Source organism: Biomphalaria glabrata, chromosome 1 (genome assembly GCF_947242115.1).
Source record: "Biomphalaria glabrata chromosome 1, xgBioGlab47.1, whole genome shotgun sequence".
NCBI classification, from domain to species: Eukaryota; Metazoa; Mollusca; class Gastropoda; family Planorbidae; genus Biomphalaria; species Biomphalaria glabrata.
The window spans coordinates 52,562,470-52,584,104 of NC_074711.1; the positions used below are offsets into that span (position 1 = coordinate 52,562,470).

Sequence of the window (21,635 nt, forward strand, 5' to 3'; positions counted from 1 at the left end):
AAAGAGAAGTGAAAGTGACGAGAAAGAAGATGTTTGCCACGTGAGTGTTGTCGATCAATAGCCGAGTCTTGACAGGCCAGCCTGTGACTCACCTACGGCTACATTAACATCACTCACCAAGTAGTTCCAGCATCCATTACAATTATTATTTAGTCATTTGTCTTGTAATTATTGTCAAAACAAGGACTCTGATGGAATGTAAAAGAATTAACACATCTGCTGTATATTTGTTTTCTTGTCGCCCCTCGCCCGCCCCTTATTTCCAAAGCTCCCATTAGTTTTAACTTTTATGGGGAAATTTTCGAAAAGGAGGGGGGGGGGGGAGAAGAAAACCAGGGTCGATAATAAATTTCTCAAATATGTTTTTCTTTCTAAATCCCGTAATTTCACGGTAAAGCTTCCCGAGAAAAGGGAGTTCATTCGAGAGTTTCCGCCGGTCAATGGGTCGGGCACCATAGTAACCGCTGCCTGAAGCTGATTGGATGAGACGGGTCACATGATGATCAGAAAATCTTTGATGAATTTAAAGTTACATTAAAAAAAATATGTTATCAAAAGAGCTGAGTTGAGCTGTTTGAGAATATTAAACTAAATCATTTTTTTTACAAACACAAAACAAACTCCGTTGATGTAGGCAAAATATACAAGGAGTCCAGACCGCAATATGTCTTCAGGTGGTCCATATGCTAAGACAAGTGACATTATACTCAGCTCCAGGAAGAAGGTTAAAGGGCAAACCTTGCTACTTGACCTATCTTTAATGCTGCCATTTTTGTTTTTCAAAAAAAAAAAAAAAGGGGGGGGATGAAATTGGACACATGACTTTGTTAGAATGTCAACGATTTGGTTCATTATTTTAGTGCTTTCAATGGTTTTGCTGACTCTTCATGAAAGGGCGTCTAGGAATATTTGAGTTTGATCTGTACAAACAAGGATTCTCTCAAATTGATTTTTTTTTCTTTAAAACTTTCACACCAACTAGTTGAATACTATAAACTTGGCCCACCCACTAATTGAATATTATAAACTAGTGAGTGGATATTAACTAGCTCCATCCACTAGTTGAATAGTTTAAACTAGACACGCCAACTAATTGAATAGTATTAACTAGCACCACCCACAAGTTTAATGGTTTAAACTCGACACGCCCACTAATTGAATAGTTTAAACTTGACACGCCCACTAATTGAATAGTTTAAACTTGACAAGGCCACTAGTTGAATAGTTTAAACATGACACGCCCACTAGTTGAATAGTTTAAACATGACACGCCCACTAGTTGAATAGTTTAAACATGACACGCCCACTAGTTGAATAGTTTAAACATGACACGCCCACTAGTTGAATAGTTTAAACATGACACGCCCACTAGTTGAATAGTTTAAACATGACACGCCCACTAGTTGAATAGTTTAAACATGACACGCCCACTAGTTGAATAGTTTAAACATGACACGCCCACTAGTTGATTAGTAAAAAACCACCCCCAACCACTAGACGAATAGTATAAACTAGACAGTAGACACACCAACTAACTGATGAGTAGACCCTACCGCTAATGGAATAGTATAAACTAGCTCTAAACTAATTGAACAGAATTAACTAGGCCAGTGATGAGCTAACTAGGTCCCGCAGGCCAACTCCGGCCTGCTGAAAGCTTATATCCGGCTCGACATATGTTCTTTAACAATTATTTTCCTCACAATGTAGAAACTAACAGCTTTTAAAATCATTGTAATAAAATTTTACATTAAAATTTTTTTAGGATTTAATTCTGGTTGTTTCAGCCGACTTGACGTTGAAACTTGCACAAGCGCAGTCAACAATGTTTGGGTGTAAGGTAATAATTATTCTAACAAGAGACTCGTGAGTTGGTGTTTAATGTTTCAGTATTTCACATTGTGCGCATCTTCGTAAAACGTGCCAACTCTAAAATGCCGATTAAAAAAATAACGTAGAATTGATTCAGAATGTTTTGTTGAGTGGACATCAAATACTTTCGTAAACACATTTTAAAGATAAACCAGCATGTCTATGTCTTAGTTTTGATCAAACCTTGGACATTTACACTGTTATAATATTCTTCGTGACTTGAATTCTAAACACATGAACACAATTGTCACATACTAGTTTTAGAACCACTGTGACATTAAGTGAGTTGTTAGTCACTTGACTATTTCGTGTTAAATGTCGAAAGAAAACAACAAGTAGACTGTCAAGATGAAAGCCAAGACAAGACAAGACCAGCAGCTTCATCGAAAACTAATCTAAAAATATTTTCAAACAATTATTTCTCATTTTTCCAAACGTTCCATATTCTCGAAATCTAGTTTTCCAAAATGTAAGGCTCAGAGAGAATGAAACTAAGAAACAGTTTTGTCAGAAGTAGATTGACGGATTTAAACCTAACTTTAAGAAAACAACGTCTCGATTGGAACCGAATTATGACGAGTTATTATCAAAAGAATAGCAACATAATACATCGGATTAGTTTAAATTTCATTTCCTGAATAAATTTCAGCATTTTTGTTTGTTTGTTATAAATTGGCCCTCAGATTTATTTTCCTTTTAGTGCTTTAAACTAGACTCACTTGTTGAATTATTTAAACTAGACTCACTTGTTGAATTATTAAAACTAGACCTACTTGTTGAATTGTTTAAACTAGACCCACTGGTTAAATTATTAAAACTAGACTCACTTGTTGAATTATTAAAACTAGACCTACTTGCTCAATTGCTTAAACTACACCCACTGTTTGAATTGTTTAAACTATACTCACTTGTTGAATTGTTTAAACTAGACTCACTTGTTTACTTGTTTAAACTAGACCCACTTGTTGAATTATTAAAACTAGACCTACTTGTTCAATTGTTTAAACTATTTAAATAGTATAAAAGAGCTTCACACACTAAACCACAAACAGGTTGAATAGTATTAACTAGCTCCACACATTAATTCAATAGTATAAGCTAGCCCCGCCCACTAATTGAATTATATAAACTAGAACCACCCACAATTTGAAAATATATTTGTACAGAAACTAACCCCACGCAGGGCGATCTGGCTATATGGGTATTTGTGCTGCGACCTCGTGTGTCGGTACCCAATGGGCCGGTTGGCAGGTCGACTTCATATAGGCCGAATGAGTTGCAGTATGGCCCGTAATAAACTAAATTTGTTTCATTATATTATCTTATTCAGAAATGGAACCAAGCGACAATACCATTTATAGCGAATCCTTGTATAGACTATTAAGTGTAAGATAGTCACTAAGAGTATACCGGCCTTTTGGTGAGATCTATTCACTTTTACATATTGAGTTGAAAGAACTTGATTGCGTTTAATCACATTACTGTGACATTACATTACTGTAAACAAACTAGGAAAATTTGGATTATAGGCTCTGCTATTATCTTCATGTAATATAACGAAGAACGAGGTATTCACACATTGATGACCTACACGGTGATAGTTAGGTCTCCTAAATGTACAATAAAATACGTTCCATGATGTAACAAGTAAAATGTAAAAAATACTTTATATCCCAACCATAAACTCGAAACAGGAAAGTTTGCACAAAGCTGCATAAAATAACTATAAATATAGAGAGATCACAGAAGAACTTCAGTTATCAAACTCATCAGGGGTAGAGGTCTTGACCACAGACAGTTCAGAAAAGTACTTGATGATTTAGAAACAAAAATAATCCGATGTATCTGCTGGCTTAGCAAGGGCAATGTATTGAGAAGAATATAACATCTCAAGAAAGAAATGTTTATGTTCCTTGAAGGACATTGACTGTGATTATTACTAATATTTTTAAATTGAAAACATGATTACCATTACAATGGGTTGTATGCATATGAAATGCAAGTGCATGTTAAATCATTTCAAACAAAACTTTTACATTCCTCCAGGCAAGCAAGTGAAAACAGGTTTTGTCATTTTCCTTTGCTGAAAGGTGAAACTGTTTCTAGTGAAATGGTTAAAGTACAAGACTTATTTGGATTCCCTTAGTGTGGAATTTATAAAAGCAAATTAGACGTCAAGAACCAGTTTTCAATACAATCAGTTCACCATTTAGCGCAGAAGCTGATTCAGCTCCAAAGGACATTACTGCTAGCAAATTATGACCTGAAAGAGAAGTTCCAGTCAGTTCTTCCGCGGGAGTTAACAACTTAACTTTGCGACTAAACTTTCACATTATTTGGGTACACATACATAAGTGAACAGTAATGTTTTGTCGATTGTGACTGACTAATTTGACAGCAGTTACAAGGAGAACAACTAGTAAGCTAGTTCCACAGTTCTGGAACATTACGTACAAGTGTCAACAGTGAAATACTTCACATCAAGTACAACTGTAACATTTGTGGTGAAATGTGGTGATGCTAAAAGACATTGGCAAAGTTTTTTTTTTATTAAATCGTTCATTGGTTTCAGAAATTGCTAGCTCTTGTTGTAATTCCTCAATTGGGATTGTCAAAAACTAAAGAGTGAATGCTAGCTCTTGTTGTAATTCCTCAATTGGGATTGTCAAAAACTAAAGAGTGGATGCGAATGTTAAAACACACACACACACACACACATACACACACACACACACATATATATATATATATATATATATATATATATATATATATATATAACACACACACACACATATATATATATATATATAATTTGTTGTTATCGACAATAAACAATTGTACAAATGATCAACTTGACCCGAGAGAGGGAATGGGGAGAAATAAAAGACAGACAGACAGACAGACAAGTTAATATAAGCCTAGTAAAAGTACGCATGCAAGCGTTACATTTTTGATGTATTATCAAACTTTATACACATTATAAACTAGAGACCATCATTGGTAGTGTATTTGTGGAGAGACTGTACTTTCATCAATGTACTTCACTGTAATGGCAAGTGAATGAAGTCTCTCGTACTATTGAAAAGCGTGTCATTTGTGCTACAGCACGCTCTGTCCGCTCTTATTTAATCTCTTGTGCAGACATGTTAGAGGAAGGGAGAAGGCTTCTCAGCAAACACAACTCAGCTAGAGTTATATTTGAATTAAAAATCGAGATTCGAAATCTAGCCACACTCAGCCTAAATCTCACTGAATTAAAAAAAAAAAGGTTTTGTGGTAAACATTTTTGACAAGCATTATTCGTATTAAATGTTTTTAAAAGTTATTAAGAAACGCAGAATTAAACTGAAAATACTGCAATTTACACACATCACTTGAGTGAGATCTCTTGGATCAAATGCTTCATTTACAAGATGACAGAATACAACGGGAGATTACTTACTTGATTCCTCATTGCTGTAACCCCAGAGTTTCTGCAAGAGTGAAGAGGAGTCTGTGTCCTCTCTGTCCTGCTGGGCATCGTCTTGGCTGCCATAAGTTAGCAGACTATTGAAGTTATCGTCCAGGGATTGCCCCTGATCAAATGAAGCGTCCGAGTTGTCGTCCCTGTCTGTAAATGTGTATGCATCTCTGTCAAGTCTAAAGGGATCGCGTTTTAGCTGACCGGTTGATTTGTCAAAGTACTTGTGGACCTGGACAATCTCATCCCTTTTGTTAGAGTTGAACAAGTCTATCTCCCTTGATGTCTCGGCTTGCTCTGCGAGGTCATCAATGCCATCCTTCTCTGACTCCAGCAGCTGCACCAGGACGTTGGCGATGTCATTGTTGATCTCCTCAGACCAGTCTGGTGAGCCTACTCCTAGGGCGTCCTGACATAGCCGGTGGTTGAACGTGCGGCCGTGCCGGAAGTGAACCAGGATGTTCTGCAGTGTGCACTGTGTGTAGGCGTCCTTCCAGGTGAAGCCAACTCCTATCAGATACTTGATCTCTTTCTCCAACTTCTCAATCTGCTGAGTCTCCAAGCGGAACTTCCTGTGACCATTCACAGCAGACGTCAGGACACTCTGGCAACTTCCAAATAATAAATCTGTGGACAACGGAAGTAATACAAATCAACTGGTAGGTCAAGGTTTTAGGACTAAATAGAGACACAAGCGACACATATAAGTAGCATAACTTTTAAGTTGCCACTTAAGCAATGTAACAAAACGAATAGATAAGCTTTCCAAACAGGCAATTTAGATCTAGTGCTATAACGAGTAGGCTTTATGAATGAATTGTCTCATGGAAAGATTTTCTACCAGACCTCGTTCTGAGAATGTGTCTTGGATTTGACTGATGTAAGAAAAAATTATTTGTTTCTAGTCTGCATTTCAAATAAGTGTTTTTTTATATTTATAGTAATGATGACTCATATAAAGATAAGCGAGCATAGACAATCCGACCTCCAGACTAACTGACAGCTTCTATAGTTGGACGGTATAATTATGTGCACTTTATTTCCGCAACACTATTTGACATAGACTGTCACCAAAGATGGCTGCCTGGTCGTGTGGTATACGCAATGGCGTCTCGATAGTCCCTGGTTCGAACCCTTTCCGTTAATCCTCTGAAAGGTTTGGGCTAGGATAGGATTAGATTTAGACCTGAAGAAACACCGGAAACGTAAAACTAAGAATACAATGTCCCAATGGCGAACATTCCCAAAGACCCTGGATCTTCAAGAGCCTACATCCACTGAGTAGTTACAACCTCCAAGACACGTTTCAACTCACTGACTTCTCCCTCTACGTAAGGGCCCTACATCCATTGAGTAGCTACAACCTCCAAGACACGTTTCAACTCACTGACTTCTCCCTCTACGTAAGGGCCCTACATCCATTGAGTAGCTACAACCTCCAAGACACGTTTCAACTCACTGACTTCTCCCTCTACGTAAGGGCCCTACATCCACTGATAGCTACAACCTCCAAGACACGTTTCAACTCACTGACTTCTCCCTCTACGTAAGGGCCCTATATCCACTGATAGCTACAACCTCCAAGACACGTTTCAACTCACTGACTTCTCCCTCTACGTAAGGGCCCTACATCCACTGAGTAGCTACAACCTCCAAGACACGTTTCAACTCACGGACTTCTCCCTCTACGTAAGGGCCCTACATCCACTGAGTAGCTACAACCTCCAAGACACGTTTCAACTCACTGACTTCTCCCTCTACGTAAGGGCCCTACATCCACTGAGTAGCTACAACCTCCAAGACACGTTTCAACTCACGGACTTCTCACTCTACGTAAGGGCCCTACATCCACTGAGTAGCTACAACCTCCAAGACACGTTTCAACTCACTGACTTCTCACTCTACGTAAGGGCCCTACATCCACTGAGTAGCTACAACCTCCAAGACACGTTTCAACTCACTGACTTCTCCCTCTACGTAAGGGCCCTACATCCACTGAGTAGCTACAACCTCCAAGACACGTTTCAACTCACGGACTTCTCCCTCTACGTAAGGGCCCTATATCCACTGATAGCTACAACCTCCAAGACACGTTTCAACTCACTGACTTCTCCCTCTACGTAAGGGCCCTACATCCACTGAGTAGCTACAACCTCCAAGACACGTTTCAACTCACGGACTTCTCACTCTACGTAAGGGCCCTACATCCACTGATAGCTACAACCTCCAAGACACGTTTCAACTCACGGACTTCTCCCTCTACGTAAGGGCCCTACATCCACTGAGTAGCTACAACCTCCAAGACACGTTTCAACTCACTGACTTCTCCCTCTACGTAAGGGCCCTACATCCACTGAGTAGCTACAACCTCCAAGACACGTTTCAACTCACTGACTTCTCCCTCTACGTAAGGGCCCTACATCCACTGATAGCTACAACCTCCAAGACACGTTTCAACTCACTGACTTCTCCCTCTACGTAAGGGCCCCCTAATCTACTGATAGCTACAACCTCCAAGACATGTTTCAACTCACGGACTTCTCCCTCTACGTAAGGGCCCTACATCCACTGAGTAGCTACAACCTCCAAGACACGTTTCAACTCACGGACTTCTCCCTCTACGTAAGGGCCCTACATCCACTGATAGCTACAACCTCCAAGACACGTTTCAACTCACTGACTTCTCCCTCTACGTAAGGGCCCTACATCCACTGAGTAGTTACAACCTCCAAGACACGTTTCAACTCACGGACTTCTCCCTCTACGTAAGGGCCCTACATCCACTGAGTAGCTACAACCTCCAAGACACGTTTCAACTCACTGACTTCTCCCTCTACGTAAAGGCCCTACATCCACTGAGTAGCTACAACCTATATGATAAGCGATGATAAGCGATGATAATAAGCAATGACAATTAATGGTGGGAGCTGAAAGCTCTTCCAAAGTATCCACATTTCTTAGGGAAATAAAAAGCGCTTTTGAAGCATACGTTTACACGAGTACTTGACTCACGTCCATTACTATATTTCAATTTAAATTAGTCTGGGAAAAATAAATCAATCGTACATTTTACAAATTTCTCGTTTTGACCGATAGTATTATAACTGTGTTTGCCAAACATTAAAATAACATTTTTTATACATCTATTACAATCATATGATTATCTCATATGTAGTTAGTAAACACTGTATTTTTTGTATGTAATAACGTTTTAAATGTTCTGTTTTGTTTTTAAAGGGTAAGGGTACATTTGTGAATGCTAGACGTTGTATATTCATTTCTTTCACCTTGTGAAATTCATTGACCTTTAACTAAAACAATAAATCTAGTTCTTTTATATACTATCCAAAACTAATGAAGATTGGCTGTCTAGTTTATGACAAAAGGGAGACAACAAAGTTTTTTAAAACAATAAGCTGTAAACAGGCAGTTATCTTTCCAGCAAAAGTAGAATATTTCCTCGATTATGTCCCTTACATAGGAAAAAAGTCATAGTATCTTGTTTATCTATAACTTCTTGTTTTGAAAGAATTTAAAAAAGAAAGTCATAACACGCAGATCTATACCTATAGGGAAATCGTTTTAGCTAGACATAATGTCAAAGATACTATTTGACTTCTACATACATCCCAAATGTCAAATACGTTGTATGGATGGTATTCTGTGTGTATGGATAATACAGTGTAGACATATATTATGTTTCGTTTCGAAGTAATAGGGAAAAAAATAGATATGATATAGGTCTATATAACAGATCTGCAAAGGGTTACATATTAAATGGAAACAAACGACTATTTAAAAGTGTCTGACTTACATTGACTCCATATAAAAAAGAAATGTGCATAGCAAGACTTAAGTTTTAAGTTTTGCATCACAAAAATTATTAGATACATTTGTTCCCTCCCTGTAGTCGATTGGAGGAACTCTACTATTTTAAATGAAAATTCGAATTAAATATCATCTAGGACAAAGTGACCCTTTCAGACCTTAGCGATCTATGCTACAGATGATGTTAATGTTTCTTTGGCCAACGATTAAAGAGCAGAGTGTCATGTGGCCAGCACACTGACCAACCGCCTTTACTTTCCCCAACTTAAGTCATGCACCCATTAAAGTTGGGTGGAATCAAGGGCGCCCTACATATCCCGAAATTCGAAATCCCAGTTTTCAACGCGATTCGAACCCAGGACTCCAGGTTCGGAAGCCATACGCTAAACCACTCAGCCACCGCGACCCCCCCCCCCCGGTCAGTATAATATGCTGGCTTAATTTTTTTCTCTGGACTTATAGATATATTTTTAAAATATTAACTGTGTAATACTAGCTGCTAATGTTCAGCAGAAATAAATCTACACCAACAGTTATTGTCCCTTCAATCTGAATGCAGAGATTTCAAGTTGCAGAAGGAGACGGAGGTGTGACCTCTGGAAAACAACATAAAAGAAAGAGTTGCAGACGATAGACATCTGATGTAGGGGTGCACCGGATAGTACTTTTTGATATCCGGCCGGAGCCGGATATGACCGGATAGTAAAATTTGATATTCGGCCGGGGCCGGAGCCGGATACCTAAGTGTCTTGTTAATAGCTTGTGTTGCTGAACATTTTACGAAACTGTTAAATAACATACCTATATTGGTTGGTTAAATTTTTGTCCTTTTATATACCTTATTGTTTTAAACTCTGTTACTGATTGATTTATTCAAACTTAACAGTATTTCTAAAAATCTGTATAGCATGAGTGTGTCTGTGTGTATGTACGATACCACCAACTGAAAAGGATGTGTGTAGGAAGGTCAATGTAAATAATGTTAGTATATATTTAACTAATTACTAATGTAAACCTCTCATAAGTAAAGTGCAATCTGCCTTATATAGTGGTCGGAAGTATGTGTTCATGCATTTCAGAGCAACAATCTGGTCAGATATAACTAGTGAGTCTACACATGTAGTCCTAGAGTAGTGTGTATAGTTGTTTGTGTTAACCATCAAGCATTGTTTTTTCTTTGAGCATACGCACGCAATAGAGTTGGGTGTCAGTCAAAAAAGATAACACATTGGCATGGTCAGTCAAGCGTATAGATAAATTATACCTGTCCACTAGTTAGAGGTCAAGGGTTGTTGTTTTTTTACGCTCCAGCATATTGTTTCTTTGTTTGCTAGATCTAACTGCGGTACTATTATTCAATTTATTTTATGCGATTTAAAAATTTACTGTAAGGTTTTCCGTTATTTATTAAGTCAAAAGAATTAAATAATGAAATTAGCTTTCTTTCTAAAGGTTTTAATACAAGGCAAAAATACACACACGCAAACATGCACATCTTTGTTTTATTTTAAAGTGCAAAGAACGTACGTAAGAAACATTAAATGCAAAGATCGTATGGTTGAAACATCTTTCTTAATTAATACTTATTAATTATTTTGTTCGTGGTTTCAGTAACTGTTACAAAAGGGAACGATAGTAATGCTATGAATGTCAGGTGTGTAAAAGTCGTCCTCGCCTGATACACAGTGGCTAAGTACGCATCTTAAGTAAAAAAAAATTAATAATAACAAGGAGTTAATTGACTGTCACAAATTATTAAGAATATTGTTATCAAATCAAGACACTTAACTGCAGGAGTAATATTCAAGTTAACACGTTAGAAAAATTATTTAACGTTAATATTTATTGACAGTGTAATATCCTCTGTTAGCAAGTTGCGTTTTTTTCATTCTGGCTTAAAAATGTTCAATGTCTATCTGTGTCAATGACCAAAGAAATAAAATAAAGAGTAGGGGGTGTTTAGCTCTCCATTTAAAGATAGCCCTGTTCGTGTCTTCTACAAAATAATTAGTTACTGGCTTACTGGGCTATATAATCTCGCGGTTTGTGTTCTGTGTAGCTAAATGTCACTCGTTTAGCTTACTAATTGAAATTTATGTTCAAGTAACGTAGCACACTTGAAAAGGTGTGGCCTCTAGACCAACCACGTGATTAAGATTTTTCTCCAAATAAGCAAACTCTTTGTCCGGATACCCGTGTAGATGTTTGCTTGAAGTCCAGTCCACCCACCACCCCCACCCCAATTAAGATTAACTACTAAGTAAACAAACATAGTTCCCTCGTGTGACCTCTAGAGAGTGCTTACGTCCATCGTAAATAAAAGGGGGAGGGAGTTCATCTGGAAATATACCTAGTTACCTTAGAGGTGTGGCTCTTGTAGTCCAGCCCCCCTAATAAAGATTAACTACTAAATAAACAAACTCAGTTCCCTCGAAAGGTGTGACCTCTAGAGAGTGTCAATACGCTGACATTAAACCTACGTCCATCGTATTTAACTTGTGATCAACTGCCTATAAAAAAACTCAATGTGATGGACTAAACAAATAAAAATGGGTGGGAGTTGTTCATCTCAGCTAGACAGACGTCTGGTCAGCATGACGTAGTCAAGGAATGTAGCATTTTAACATGTTAACTAACCTACTCAAAGGTCAAGACAAATTGAAAAAAAGTGTCAGCCATTGCTGCTCTGTATGTAAAGCGCATTTATGATGTAAAGTTTCATTTCTATTTATATTAAGTTATTAACACGCCTTGTCTTTATAATAAACGATGTTTGGTGCATATTCATAATGGCTCTATTTTTAAGCACATTATTTTGTTTTAATATAAACATTAATACATTCTACAACAAACATTAATGGAACGAGGTCCACTTTATGCATATTAAATAGGTGTATTTTTTACTATCCGGTTTACTATCCGGTAGTGATATCCGACCGGAGCCGAATAGCACCGGATAGTAAAAAATGCCGGATATTCGGCAGAAGCCGGAGCCGGAGGGACTATCCGGTGCACCCCTAATCTGATGATGCTATTGAGATGTGGGCGTGCTGCAGAACGTGGCTGCTCAAAGTTCTACGTTTAACGTACGCTGTGTATAGGTCTCAAAACACAGAACTACTTTATATATCACAAATTTAATTTAAATATCACATATTTACTTTATATATTACAGACTTTTATTATATATATTATCACAGATTTACTTTACATATTGCGTATCTACTTTGTATTATCAATTAGTCAATTAATAATTGGTAATTAATTATATTCGTTGATACCAAAAAAGGGAAAAAAAGTCTACAAAATTGAGAGAAAATAATTTTAAATGTTCTTCCCCTTAGACAAGCTATTTAAAAAAAAAGAATTTTTATATTTTGATTGTTCTAAGTTTTAAATACAGGGAAGAATGCTTAAAAGAAGAGGTGACTAGATGACTATGTGACTAGATGACTAGTAGACTAAATTTTGACCATTAAAAAAAACAATATTACAAAGAGAGTCTGTGTTATCACACAAACTCAGAGCCGGCCCCCATCAAATTCACCAATGGATGAGAAATATATTCAAGCCATATTCTTGTTCGTTTAAAGAAATTAAAAAAATTTGGCGTTATTTTTCACATGTCAAGGAAAGAACAGGGATGTCATGGAAGGTAAAGAACATGTCAAGGAAAGAACATGGATGTCATGGAAGGTAAAGAACATGTAAAGAAAAGAACAGGGATGTCATGAAAGGTAAAGAACATGTCAAGAAAAGAACAGGGATGTCATGGAAGCTAAAGAACATGTCAAGGAAAGAACAGGGATGTCATGGAAGGTAAAGAACATGTCAAGGAAAGAACAGGGATATCATGGAAGGTAAAGAACATGTCAAGGAAAGAACAGGGATGTCATGGAAGGTACAGAACATGTCAAGGAAAGAACATGGATGTCATAGAGGTAAAGAACATGTCAAGGAAAGAACATGGATGTCATGGAAGGTAAAGAACATGTGAAGGAAAGAACAGGGATGTCATGGAAGGTAAAGAACATGTCAAGGAAAGAACAGGGCTGTCATGGAAGGTACAGAACATGTCAAGGAAAGAACAGGGATGTCATGGAAGGTAAAGAACATGTCAAGAAAAGAACAGGGATGTCATGGAAGCTAAAGAACATTTCAAGGAAAGAACATGGATGTCATAGAGGTAAAGAACATGTCAAGGAAAGAACATGGATGTCATGGAAGGTAAAGAACATGTCAAGGAAAGAACAGGGATGTCATGGAAGGTAAAGAACATGTCAAGGACAGAACAGGGCTGTCATGGAAGGTACAGAACATGTCAAGGAAAGAACAGGGATGTCATGGAAGGTAAAGAACATGTCACGAAAAGAACAGGGATGTCATGGAAGCTAAAGAACATTTCAAGGAAAGAACAGGGATGTCATGGAAGGTAAAGAACATGTGAAGGAAAGAACAGGGATATCATGGAAGGTAAAGAACATGTCATGGAAAGAAAAGGGATGTCATGGAAGATAAAGAACATGTCAAGGAAAGAACATGGATGTCATGGAGGTAAAGAACATGTCAAGGAAAGAACAGTGATGTCATGGAAGGTAAAGAACATGTCAAGGAAAGAACAGGGATGTCATGGAAGGTAAAGAACATGTCATGGAAAGAACAGGGATGTCATGGAAGCTAAAGAACATGTCAATGAAAGAACAGGGTTGTCATGTAAGGTAAAGAACATGTCAAGGAAAGAACAGGGCTGTCATGGAAGGTACAGAACATGTCAAGGAAAGAACAGGGATAACATGGAAGGTAAAGAACATGTCAAGAAAAGAACAGAGATGTCATGGAAGCTAAAGAACATGTCAAGGAAAGAACAGGGATGTCATGGAAGGTAAAGAACATGTGAAGGAAATAACAGGGATATCATGGAAGGTAAAGAACATGTCATGGAAAGAACAGGGATGTCATGGAAGATAAAGAACATGTCAAGGAAAGAACATGGATGTCATGGAGGTAAAAAACATGTCAAGGAAAGAACAGTGATGTCATGGAAGGTAAATAACATGTCAAGGAAAGAACAGGGATGTCATGGAAGGTAAATAACATGTCATGGAAAGAACAGGGATGTCATGGAAGGTAAAGAACATGTCAAGGAAAGAACAGGGATGTCATGGAAGGTAAAGAACATGTCAAGGAAAGAACAGGGATGTCATGGAAGGTAAAGAACATGTCAAGGGAAGAACAGGGATGTCATGGAAGGTAAAGAACATGTCAAGGAAAGAACAGGGATGTCATGGAAGGTAGAGAACATGTCAAGGAAAGAAATGGGATGTCATGGAAGGTAAAGAACAAGTTCATGAAAGAACAGGGATGTCATGGAAGGTAAAGAACATGTCAAGGAAAGAGCATGGATGTCATGGAAGGTAAAGAACATGTCAAGGAAAGAACAGGGATGTCATGGAAGGTAAAGAACATGTCAAGGAAAGAACAGGGATGTCATGGAAGGTAGAGAACATGTCAAGGAAAGAAATGGGATGTCATGGAAGGTAAAGAACAAGTTCATGAAAGAACAGGGATGTCATGGAAGGTAAAGAACATGTCAAGGAAAGAACATGGATGTCATGGAAGGTAAAGAAATAGTCAAGAAAAGAACAGGGATGTCATGGAAGGTAAAGAACATGTCAAGAAAAGAACAGGGTTGTCATGGAAGCTAAAGAAATGTCAAGGAAAGAACAGGGATGTCATGAAGATAAAGAACATGTCAAGGAAAGAACAGGGATGTCATGGAAGGTAAAGAACATGTCAAGGAAAGAACAGGGATGTCATGGAAGGTAAAGAACATGTCAAGGAAAGAACAGGGATGTCATGGAAGGTAAAGAACATGTCAAGGAAAGAACAGGGATGTCATGGAAGGTAAAGAACATGTCAAGGAAAGAACAGGGATGTCATGGAAGGTAAAGAACATGTCAAGGAAAGAACAGGGATGTCATGGAAGGTAAAGAACATGTCAAGGAAAGAACAGGCATGTCATGGAAGCTAAAGAACATGTCAAGGAAAGAACAGGGATGTCATGGAAGGTAGAGAACATGTCAAGGAAAGAAATGGGATGTCATGGAAGGTAAAGAACAAGTTCATGAAAGAACAGGGATGTCATGGAAGGTAAAGAACATGTCAAGGAAAGAAATGGGATGTCATGGAAGGTAAAGAACATGTCAAGGAAAAAACATGGATGTCATGGAAGGTAAAGAACATGTCAAGGAAAGAACAGGGATGTCATGGAAGGTAAAGAACATGTCAAGGAAAGAACAGGGATGTCATGGAAGGTAAAGAACATGTCAAGGAAAGAAATGGGATGTCATGGAAGGTAAAGAACAAGTTCATGAAAGAACAGGGATGTCATGGAAGGTAAAGAACATGTCAAGGAAAGAATATGGATGTCATGTAAGGTAAAGAAATAGTCAAGAAAAGAACAGGGATGTCATGGAAGGTAAAGAACATGTCAAGAAAAGAACAGGGTTGTCATGGAAGCTAAAGAAATGTCAAGGAAAGAACAGGGATGTCATGAAGATAAAGAACATGTCAAGGAAAGAACAGGGATGTCATGGAAGGTAAAGAACATGTCAAGGAAAGAACAGGGATGTCATGGAAGGTAAAGAACATGTCAAGGAAAGAACAGGGATGTCATGGAAGGTAAAGAACATGTCAAGGAAAGAACATGGATGTCATGCAAGGTAAAGAACATGTCAAGAAAAGAACAGGGATGTCATGGAAGGTAAAGAACATGTCAAGAAAAGAACAGGGATGTCATGGAAGCTAAAGAACATGTCAAGGAAAGAACAGGGATGTCATGGAAGGTAAAGAACATGTGAAGGAAAGAACAGGGATATCATCGAAGGTAAAGAACATGTCAAGGAAAGAACAGGGATGTCATGGAAGGTAGAGAACATGTCAAGGAAAGAAATGGGATGTCATGGAAGGTAAAGAACAAGTTCATGAAAGAACAGGGATGTCATGGAAGGTAAAGAACATGTCAAGGAAAGAACATGGATGTCATGGAAGGTAAAGAACATGTCAAGGAAAGAACAGGGATGTCATGGAAGGTAAAGAACATGTCAAGGAAAGAACAGGGATGTCATGGAAGGTAAAGAACATGTCAAGGGAAGAACAGGGATGTCATGGAAGGTAAAGAACATGTCAAGGAAAGAACAGGGATGTCATGGAAGGTAGAGAACATGTCAAGGAAAGAAATGGGATGTCATGGAAGGTAAAGAACATGTCAAGGAAAGAACAGGGATGTCATGGAAGGTAAAGAACATGTCAAGGAAAGAACATGGATGTCATGGAAGGTAGAGAACATGTCAAGGAAAAAACAGGGATGTCATGGAAGGTAAAGAACATGTGAAGGAAAGAACAGGGATATCATGGAAGGTAAAGAACATGTCAAGGAAAGAACAGGGATGTCATGGAAGGTAAAGAACATGTCAAGAAAAGAACAGGGATGTCATGGAAGGTAAAGAACATGTCAAGGAAAGAACAGGGCTGTCATGGAAGGTAAAGAACATGTCAAGGAAAGAAATGGGATGTCATGGAAGGTAAAGAACAAGTTCATGAAAGAACAGGGATGTCATGGAAAGTAAAGAACATGTCAAGAAAAGAACAGGGATGTCATGGAAGCTAAAGAACATGTCAAGGAAAGAACAGGGATGTCATGGAGAAAAAGAACATGTCAAGGAAAGAACAGGGATGTCATGGAAGTAGAACTCATTTTTAAAAACTCATTTGTCAAAAAAAATTGAATTGACACTTACGACTTCCATTCACTGACTACTAGCTCATTGCTTAAATGAATAGATACATTTCTCTATTGAACTGGCCCATTATTACAAATAAAGTTGGCTGATAAAAAAAAAAAGAATTATATAATTAGAAAACAGATTAAAAATAGATATTTAGCTTGACCTCTATAAAAATCAATAGACCTTGAGTTGAAGAGATAAGTAAATAGCCCCATATAGCTCAATAGCTCAATACAAGCACCCTTCAATCCTGTTGAAAAGAATACGGGTCGAATGAAGATAGATCCTATGTCTATTGATTACTTTTTAAAGGAGCTGGCCAGTCCTTAGGCGAGCGGTCACCAGATTGATTCCTGGCATCGGGACGTTGCTCACTCCCGCTAACCTCGCGTGCTGGCCAGCCGTTTGTTTCACGAAAATGTCCCCACTACCCCCGCGAGTGACGTGTCTCCTGACAAGACCCTGTGACAAACACAGCCTATGTATTTCCATCCTTACACAAGGCTGTCACAAAGTTATCACACGGAGCCGCGTTTCTGAGATTTGAAACCCTGTGCCTACCAGTTATTTTGTTTCTCGCCATTTCACGAACGATTTTTATTTTATCTGGTCTCTGGGATCTGTCTCTGAAGTGTCAATAGTGCTCAGGCAAGAGCTGGAGATATCAAACCATCGAATCGCAGAGAACTTCGTCTCACGTTACCTTCAAGTAAAAGGCAGAGACGCGATAATATAATGACTGTGTCTAGATCGAGGGTTCTCAGACTGTGGGCGGCGACGTTCAGGCAGAAGGGGTGCGAATGCACTTTCTTTTTCTCATGGACAAAAAATCTGTTTTGTTTGAATGGTTGCTATAAATTCATATTTGAGTATTAGTTAAAAAAGACCAGCAAAATTATTACCGATAGTACAAAAATAAATGTAGTCACTTAAGTGATGTCTTTTCGTTTGTAAATGGAACATTTCATTTTGTTTTCTAAAAGACGTCATTGCAGTATGTATTCACCCATGTGATTCTGTAATCTGTCTTACTTATTTCAGAGCGGTAAAATAAGCTTGAGTGGCGTACCATTGTTCTTTCAAGGTCTTGTGAGTGGACACAACAGACATGCTACAAAGTGCCCATGATGAGCTTATATACGTACAGGCTCTACTACACCAAATGTCTCTCACACTTTAGTATCGGCCTGTCCCATCTCTTCATTGGACTAGCGCTATTCTTGCGAGGAGAGAAATAGTGCGTTGCAGACGCCAGGACAAAGTGTTTCCTAAAGCTCAGACTGCAGGAGAAAGTGTTTCCTAAAGCTCAGACTGCAGGAGAAAGGAACGAGAACTCCGATCAATTCTTACCATGTGCACATTTTCCCAGAATGCTGGATGGCTGAGACGCGAACGTAATATCTTGTGGGCGTCATCAATCCAATTTGAGAACCACTGATCTAAATGATCCTTGGAAGGGGGTATAGTTACAGGAGTAAATCGATAGCACACGATCAGCTTTGACTAAGGTGCGACCTGAAGTAGAGTAGATCTGTGTGGTAAGAGCCAAAGACATAAACAGTAATTACACTAGTATAAACAGTCACCGTACATTTGGAGACACAAATGTCGCCGAGGAGGAAGAATCAACACTTCGTAAAAAAAACAAAAAACATAAAGAACAATTTTGTGACAAATATGGGAAAACAAAAGTGAGCAGTTACACCAAATCAAGTTCGTCTATCAGGCCGCTGAACTAGCTACAGAGAGACATGAAGACAATAAAAGAATAATATAAAAAACATAAAAAAATACTTTAAAAAAAAAAAACCCAAACAAACAAAGCTTATAAGACGTGTAATTGTATCAATTAGTATGGATTAGTTATGTAATTAAGTTTGTAATAGATCTAGAAATCTAGAACAACAACATTAATCTGTGCGATTAGTGATATTTTTAGCGGCCCCCGTAAGGGGAAAAAGCCGCTATTAGGTTTGTGCAAAATGTCCGTCTGTCCGTCTGTCTGTCTGTCCGTCTGTCCGTCTGTCACACTCAGATCTCGAAAACTAGAAGAGATATGAAAAATATTATTTCATCATTAAATGCGGCTTGAAAAGTTTAGGTGCAACGGCTACTTTTGGTTTTCTAAAAGCAAACCGTTTAATTTATAAAATTTATTATGCAAGCGATTTTTTCATAAAAATACACCAATTCTAAAACAATTACGTAAATGTAAGGGAGGCAATGTTACAATATCCTAACAAAGATGGACAATTTTTGTGTATTTTCAGTATCACTAAGTCAAATATATTTTAAAAATGTACAGGAAATGTTTACAACAAATATAAATAATAGTTAAAGATGTTTTTTTCTGGTCAACTAGCTGCTAAAATTAAAAGAAAACGTTTCTGTTTGTTTATAAAGGCTAATAATGCACTTTGTATGTAAATATCACGCACATTTTTTTTTAAATGGACTTTTTATGCAGCGATTTTCGTGCAGTAGCGTAACGTCGCAACATGATCAGGTGCTAAACCAATTCCTTAAACTTTTTTTAAAAATCAGATTTTATTTATTTTTTGTTTCGTGCCTCCATCCGAATAAAAGAAGATTATTTTTGTGCGTTTTGTCTGTTGGTCGGTCTGTCCGTCACGATTAGATTAAAAAAACTAGAACTCTAAAAGCTATTGAAAATCTGATTTACCCTTTAATGTTCCTCCCATAACATCTCAATAGTTTTAAGTATCTAAAATTGATTGTTCCGGATTTTTTTGTGCAAAACTAATCAACGCCAACAAATGTTTGTTTGCTCTTCTAACTTATATTACATTCAATTTCCATGCTTAAACGTTGCAAAAACACATTATCAATAATATGTTGTTCCGTTTTTTATGTAAATAGCATATTAATGCTAAATCATAATCTCTATACTGACTTATATTTCATTAAGTGTAAAAATGTTCCGGATATTGTTTTATAAAACATGAATTATGCCTAATGATTGTTTGAAATCGCATAATTTACTAATATTACACTTATATTATTTGACAATGCGTCACTATAATTTGGTTATCAATATCAAATTGTTCCGTGTTTTCATCTATAAACAAATTTTAAAAATATCGACAATAGGTTGTTCAGGGCTTTAAAAAAAAGTAATTTACTAGAATTGATTACTGAAAATTACTTTTTAGACATTTAATTTTCTTGCTGAAACATAACATAGAAGTTTTGTAATCGATAAAGAATGTTCCGGATTTGGTTTCTTACAAATCGTCGCCAGAAATTTCCGAATTTATTTAAAAATCTACTAACGTCAAATAATTGTTTGAACTCCCTCTTCTAATTAATAAACGTCATATGGAATGAATTCTTTAAAAAAAAATGCTAAAAGACCGCACTCGGTGCACCAATGTCTATGAACACTCGATAAATAGCTCGTAATGATGAAGGCGATTTTTAGTCTAGCTAGGCCGTGTGACGTAGTGTATTTTTTCCTTTGACGTCATATGGAATGAATTCTTTAAATGAAATGCTTAAAGAACGCACTCAGTGCACCAATGTCTATGAACACTCGATAAATGGCTCGTAATGATGAAGGCGATTTTTAGTCTAGCTAGGCCGTGTGACGTAGTGTTTTTTTTCCCTCTGACGTTATATGGAATTAATTCTCCAAATGAAATGAAAAAGAACTCGGTATAGTAATGTTTATTAAGCCTCGTTATGTCACTCGCGTTTAAAAAAGGAATGATATCTTGATTTAGATCTAATCTAGATTTTTTAAACTAGATCTAGATTTTTATTACAGTATATCGAGATCTGGATTTATATTCTAATTAAAATTATTTTAGAGTCTAGATCTAGAATTTCTAGATCTAGTTTAGACTAAAATAGACTAGATTAAGATGTAGAATTTCAATTTCTAAACTTAAAGTGTAAAAAAAGTGTAGATTTTCATTTCTAAACGTTTTGATCAATATTGCAATATACTAAAAGTAATCTACTATTTTTTATTTAATTTAAATTTAAATTTACGGCAAATGAATCTTTGAAACATTATTACTTTTGACCATCAAAATTAAATCACCTTTTGAATATTATTTGCGAATATGCAGATCCGACAGGGATCCGACTTCGACGGGGGCCGCCTCTGAGTTTGTGTAACACAAACTCTCTTTGTAATCTTGTTTTTCCAATGGTTTTTGTTTAGCTCTACTCTATTGATTCCGCTTTCCCTAATCACTATCTATATGTTATCACTTTATGTTATCACTATATGTTATCACTATATGTTATCACTATATGTTATCACTATATGTTATCACTTATCTGGACTAGTTGGGAACATAGAAAGAGGGTTGAAGAAAGCTAGGGATATTTGGGTGCATTTTACCGTAATTGGTTTTTAAAAGCATTTACAAAAAAGGGGGGCAGGTAACGGTCCTTAAGCCGACGTACTAGTCACTCTGCTAGTGAGGCACTTATGACTAGAAAGGATTGTATAGTTAGATATTGTTTGTTTTAATTTAGAGCGAAGACCTATAAAGGGAACTAATTCAGCTTATACCACCACTTCAGTTAAGTACAATTTCTTTTTAATTATAATATGATTCTTGTGTTGTCAGGTAAAAGAAATAATTGTGCAAAATATCAGCTTGATCCAATATTGGGTGTCGGGGAGAAATAACTTTTGACCAAACAGAAAG

General features: G+C 37.3%; 1 protein-coding gene across 1 annotated transcript in view; it reads right to left on the reverse strand.

The window, feature by feature from the left end:
* LOC106079945 (receptor-type tyrosine-protein phosphatase N2-like) overlaps positions 1-21,635 on the reverse strand; it is a 293,472-nt gene that overhangs the window by 197,997 nt on the left and 73,840 nt on the right. Inside the window, exon 3 of the mRNA XM_056043460.1 lies at positions 5,318-5,962. Coding sequence (XP_055899435.1) covers positions 5,318-5,962 — 645 coding nt within the window. The remainder of the gene's footprint in view (positions 1-5,317; positions 5,963-21,635) is intronic.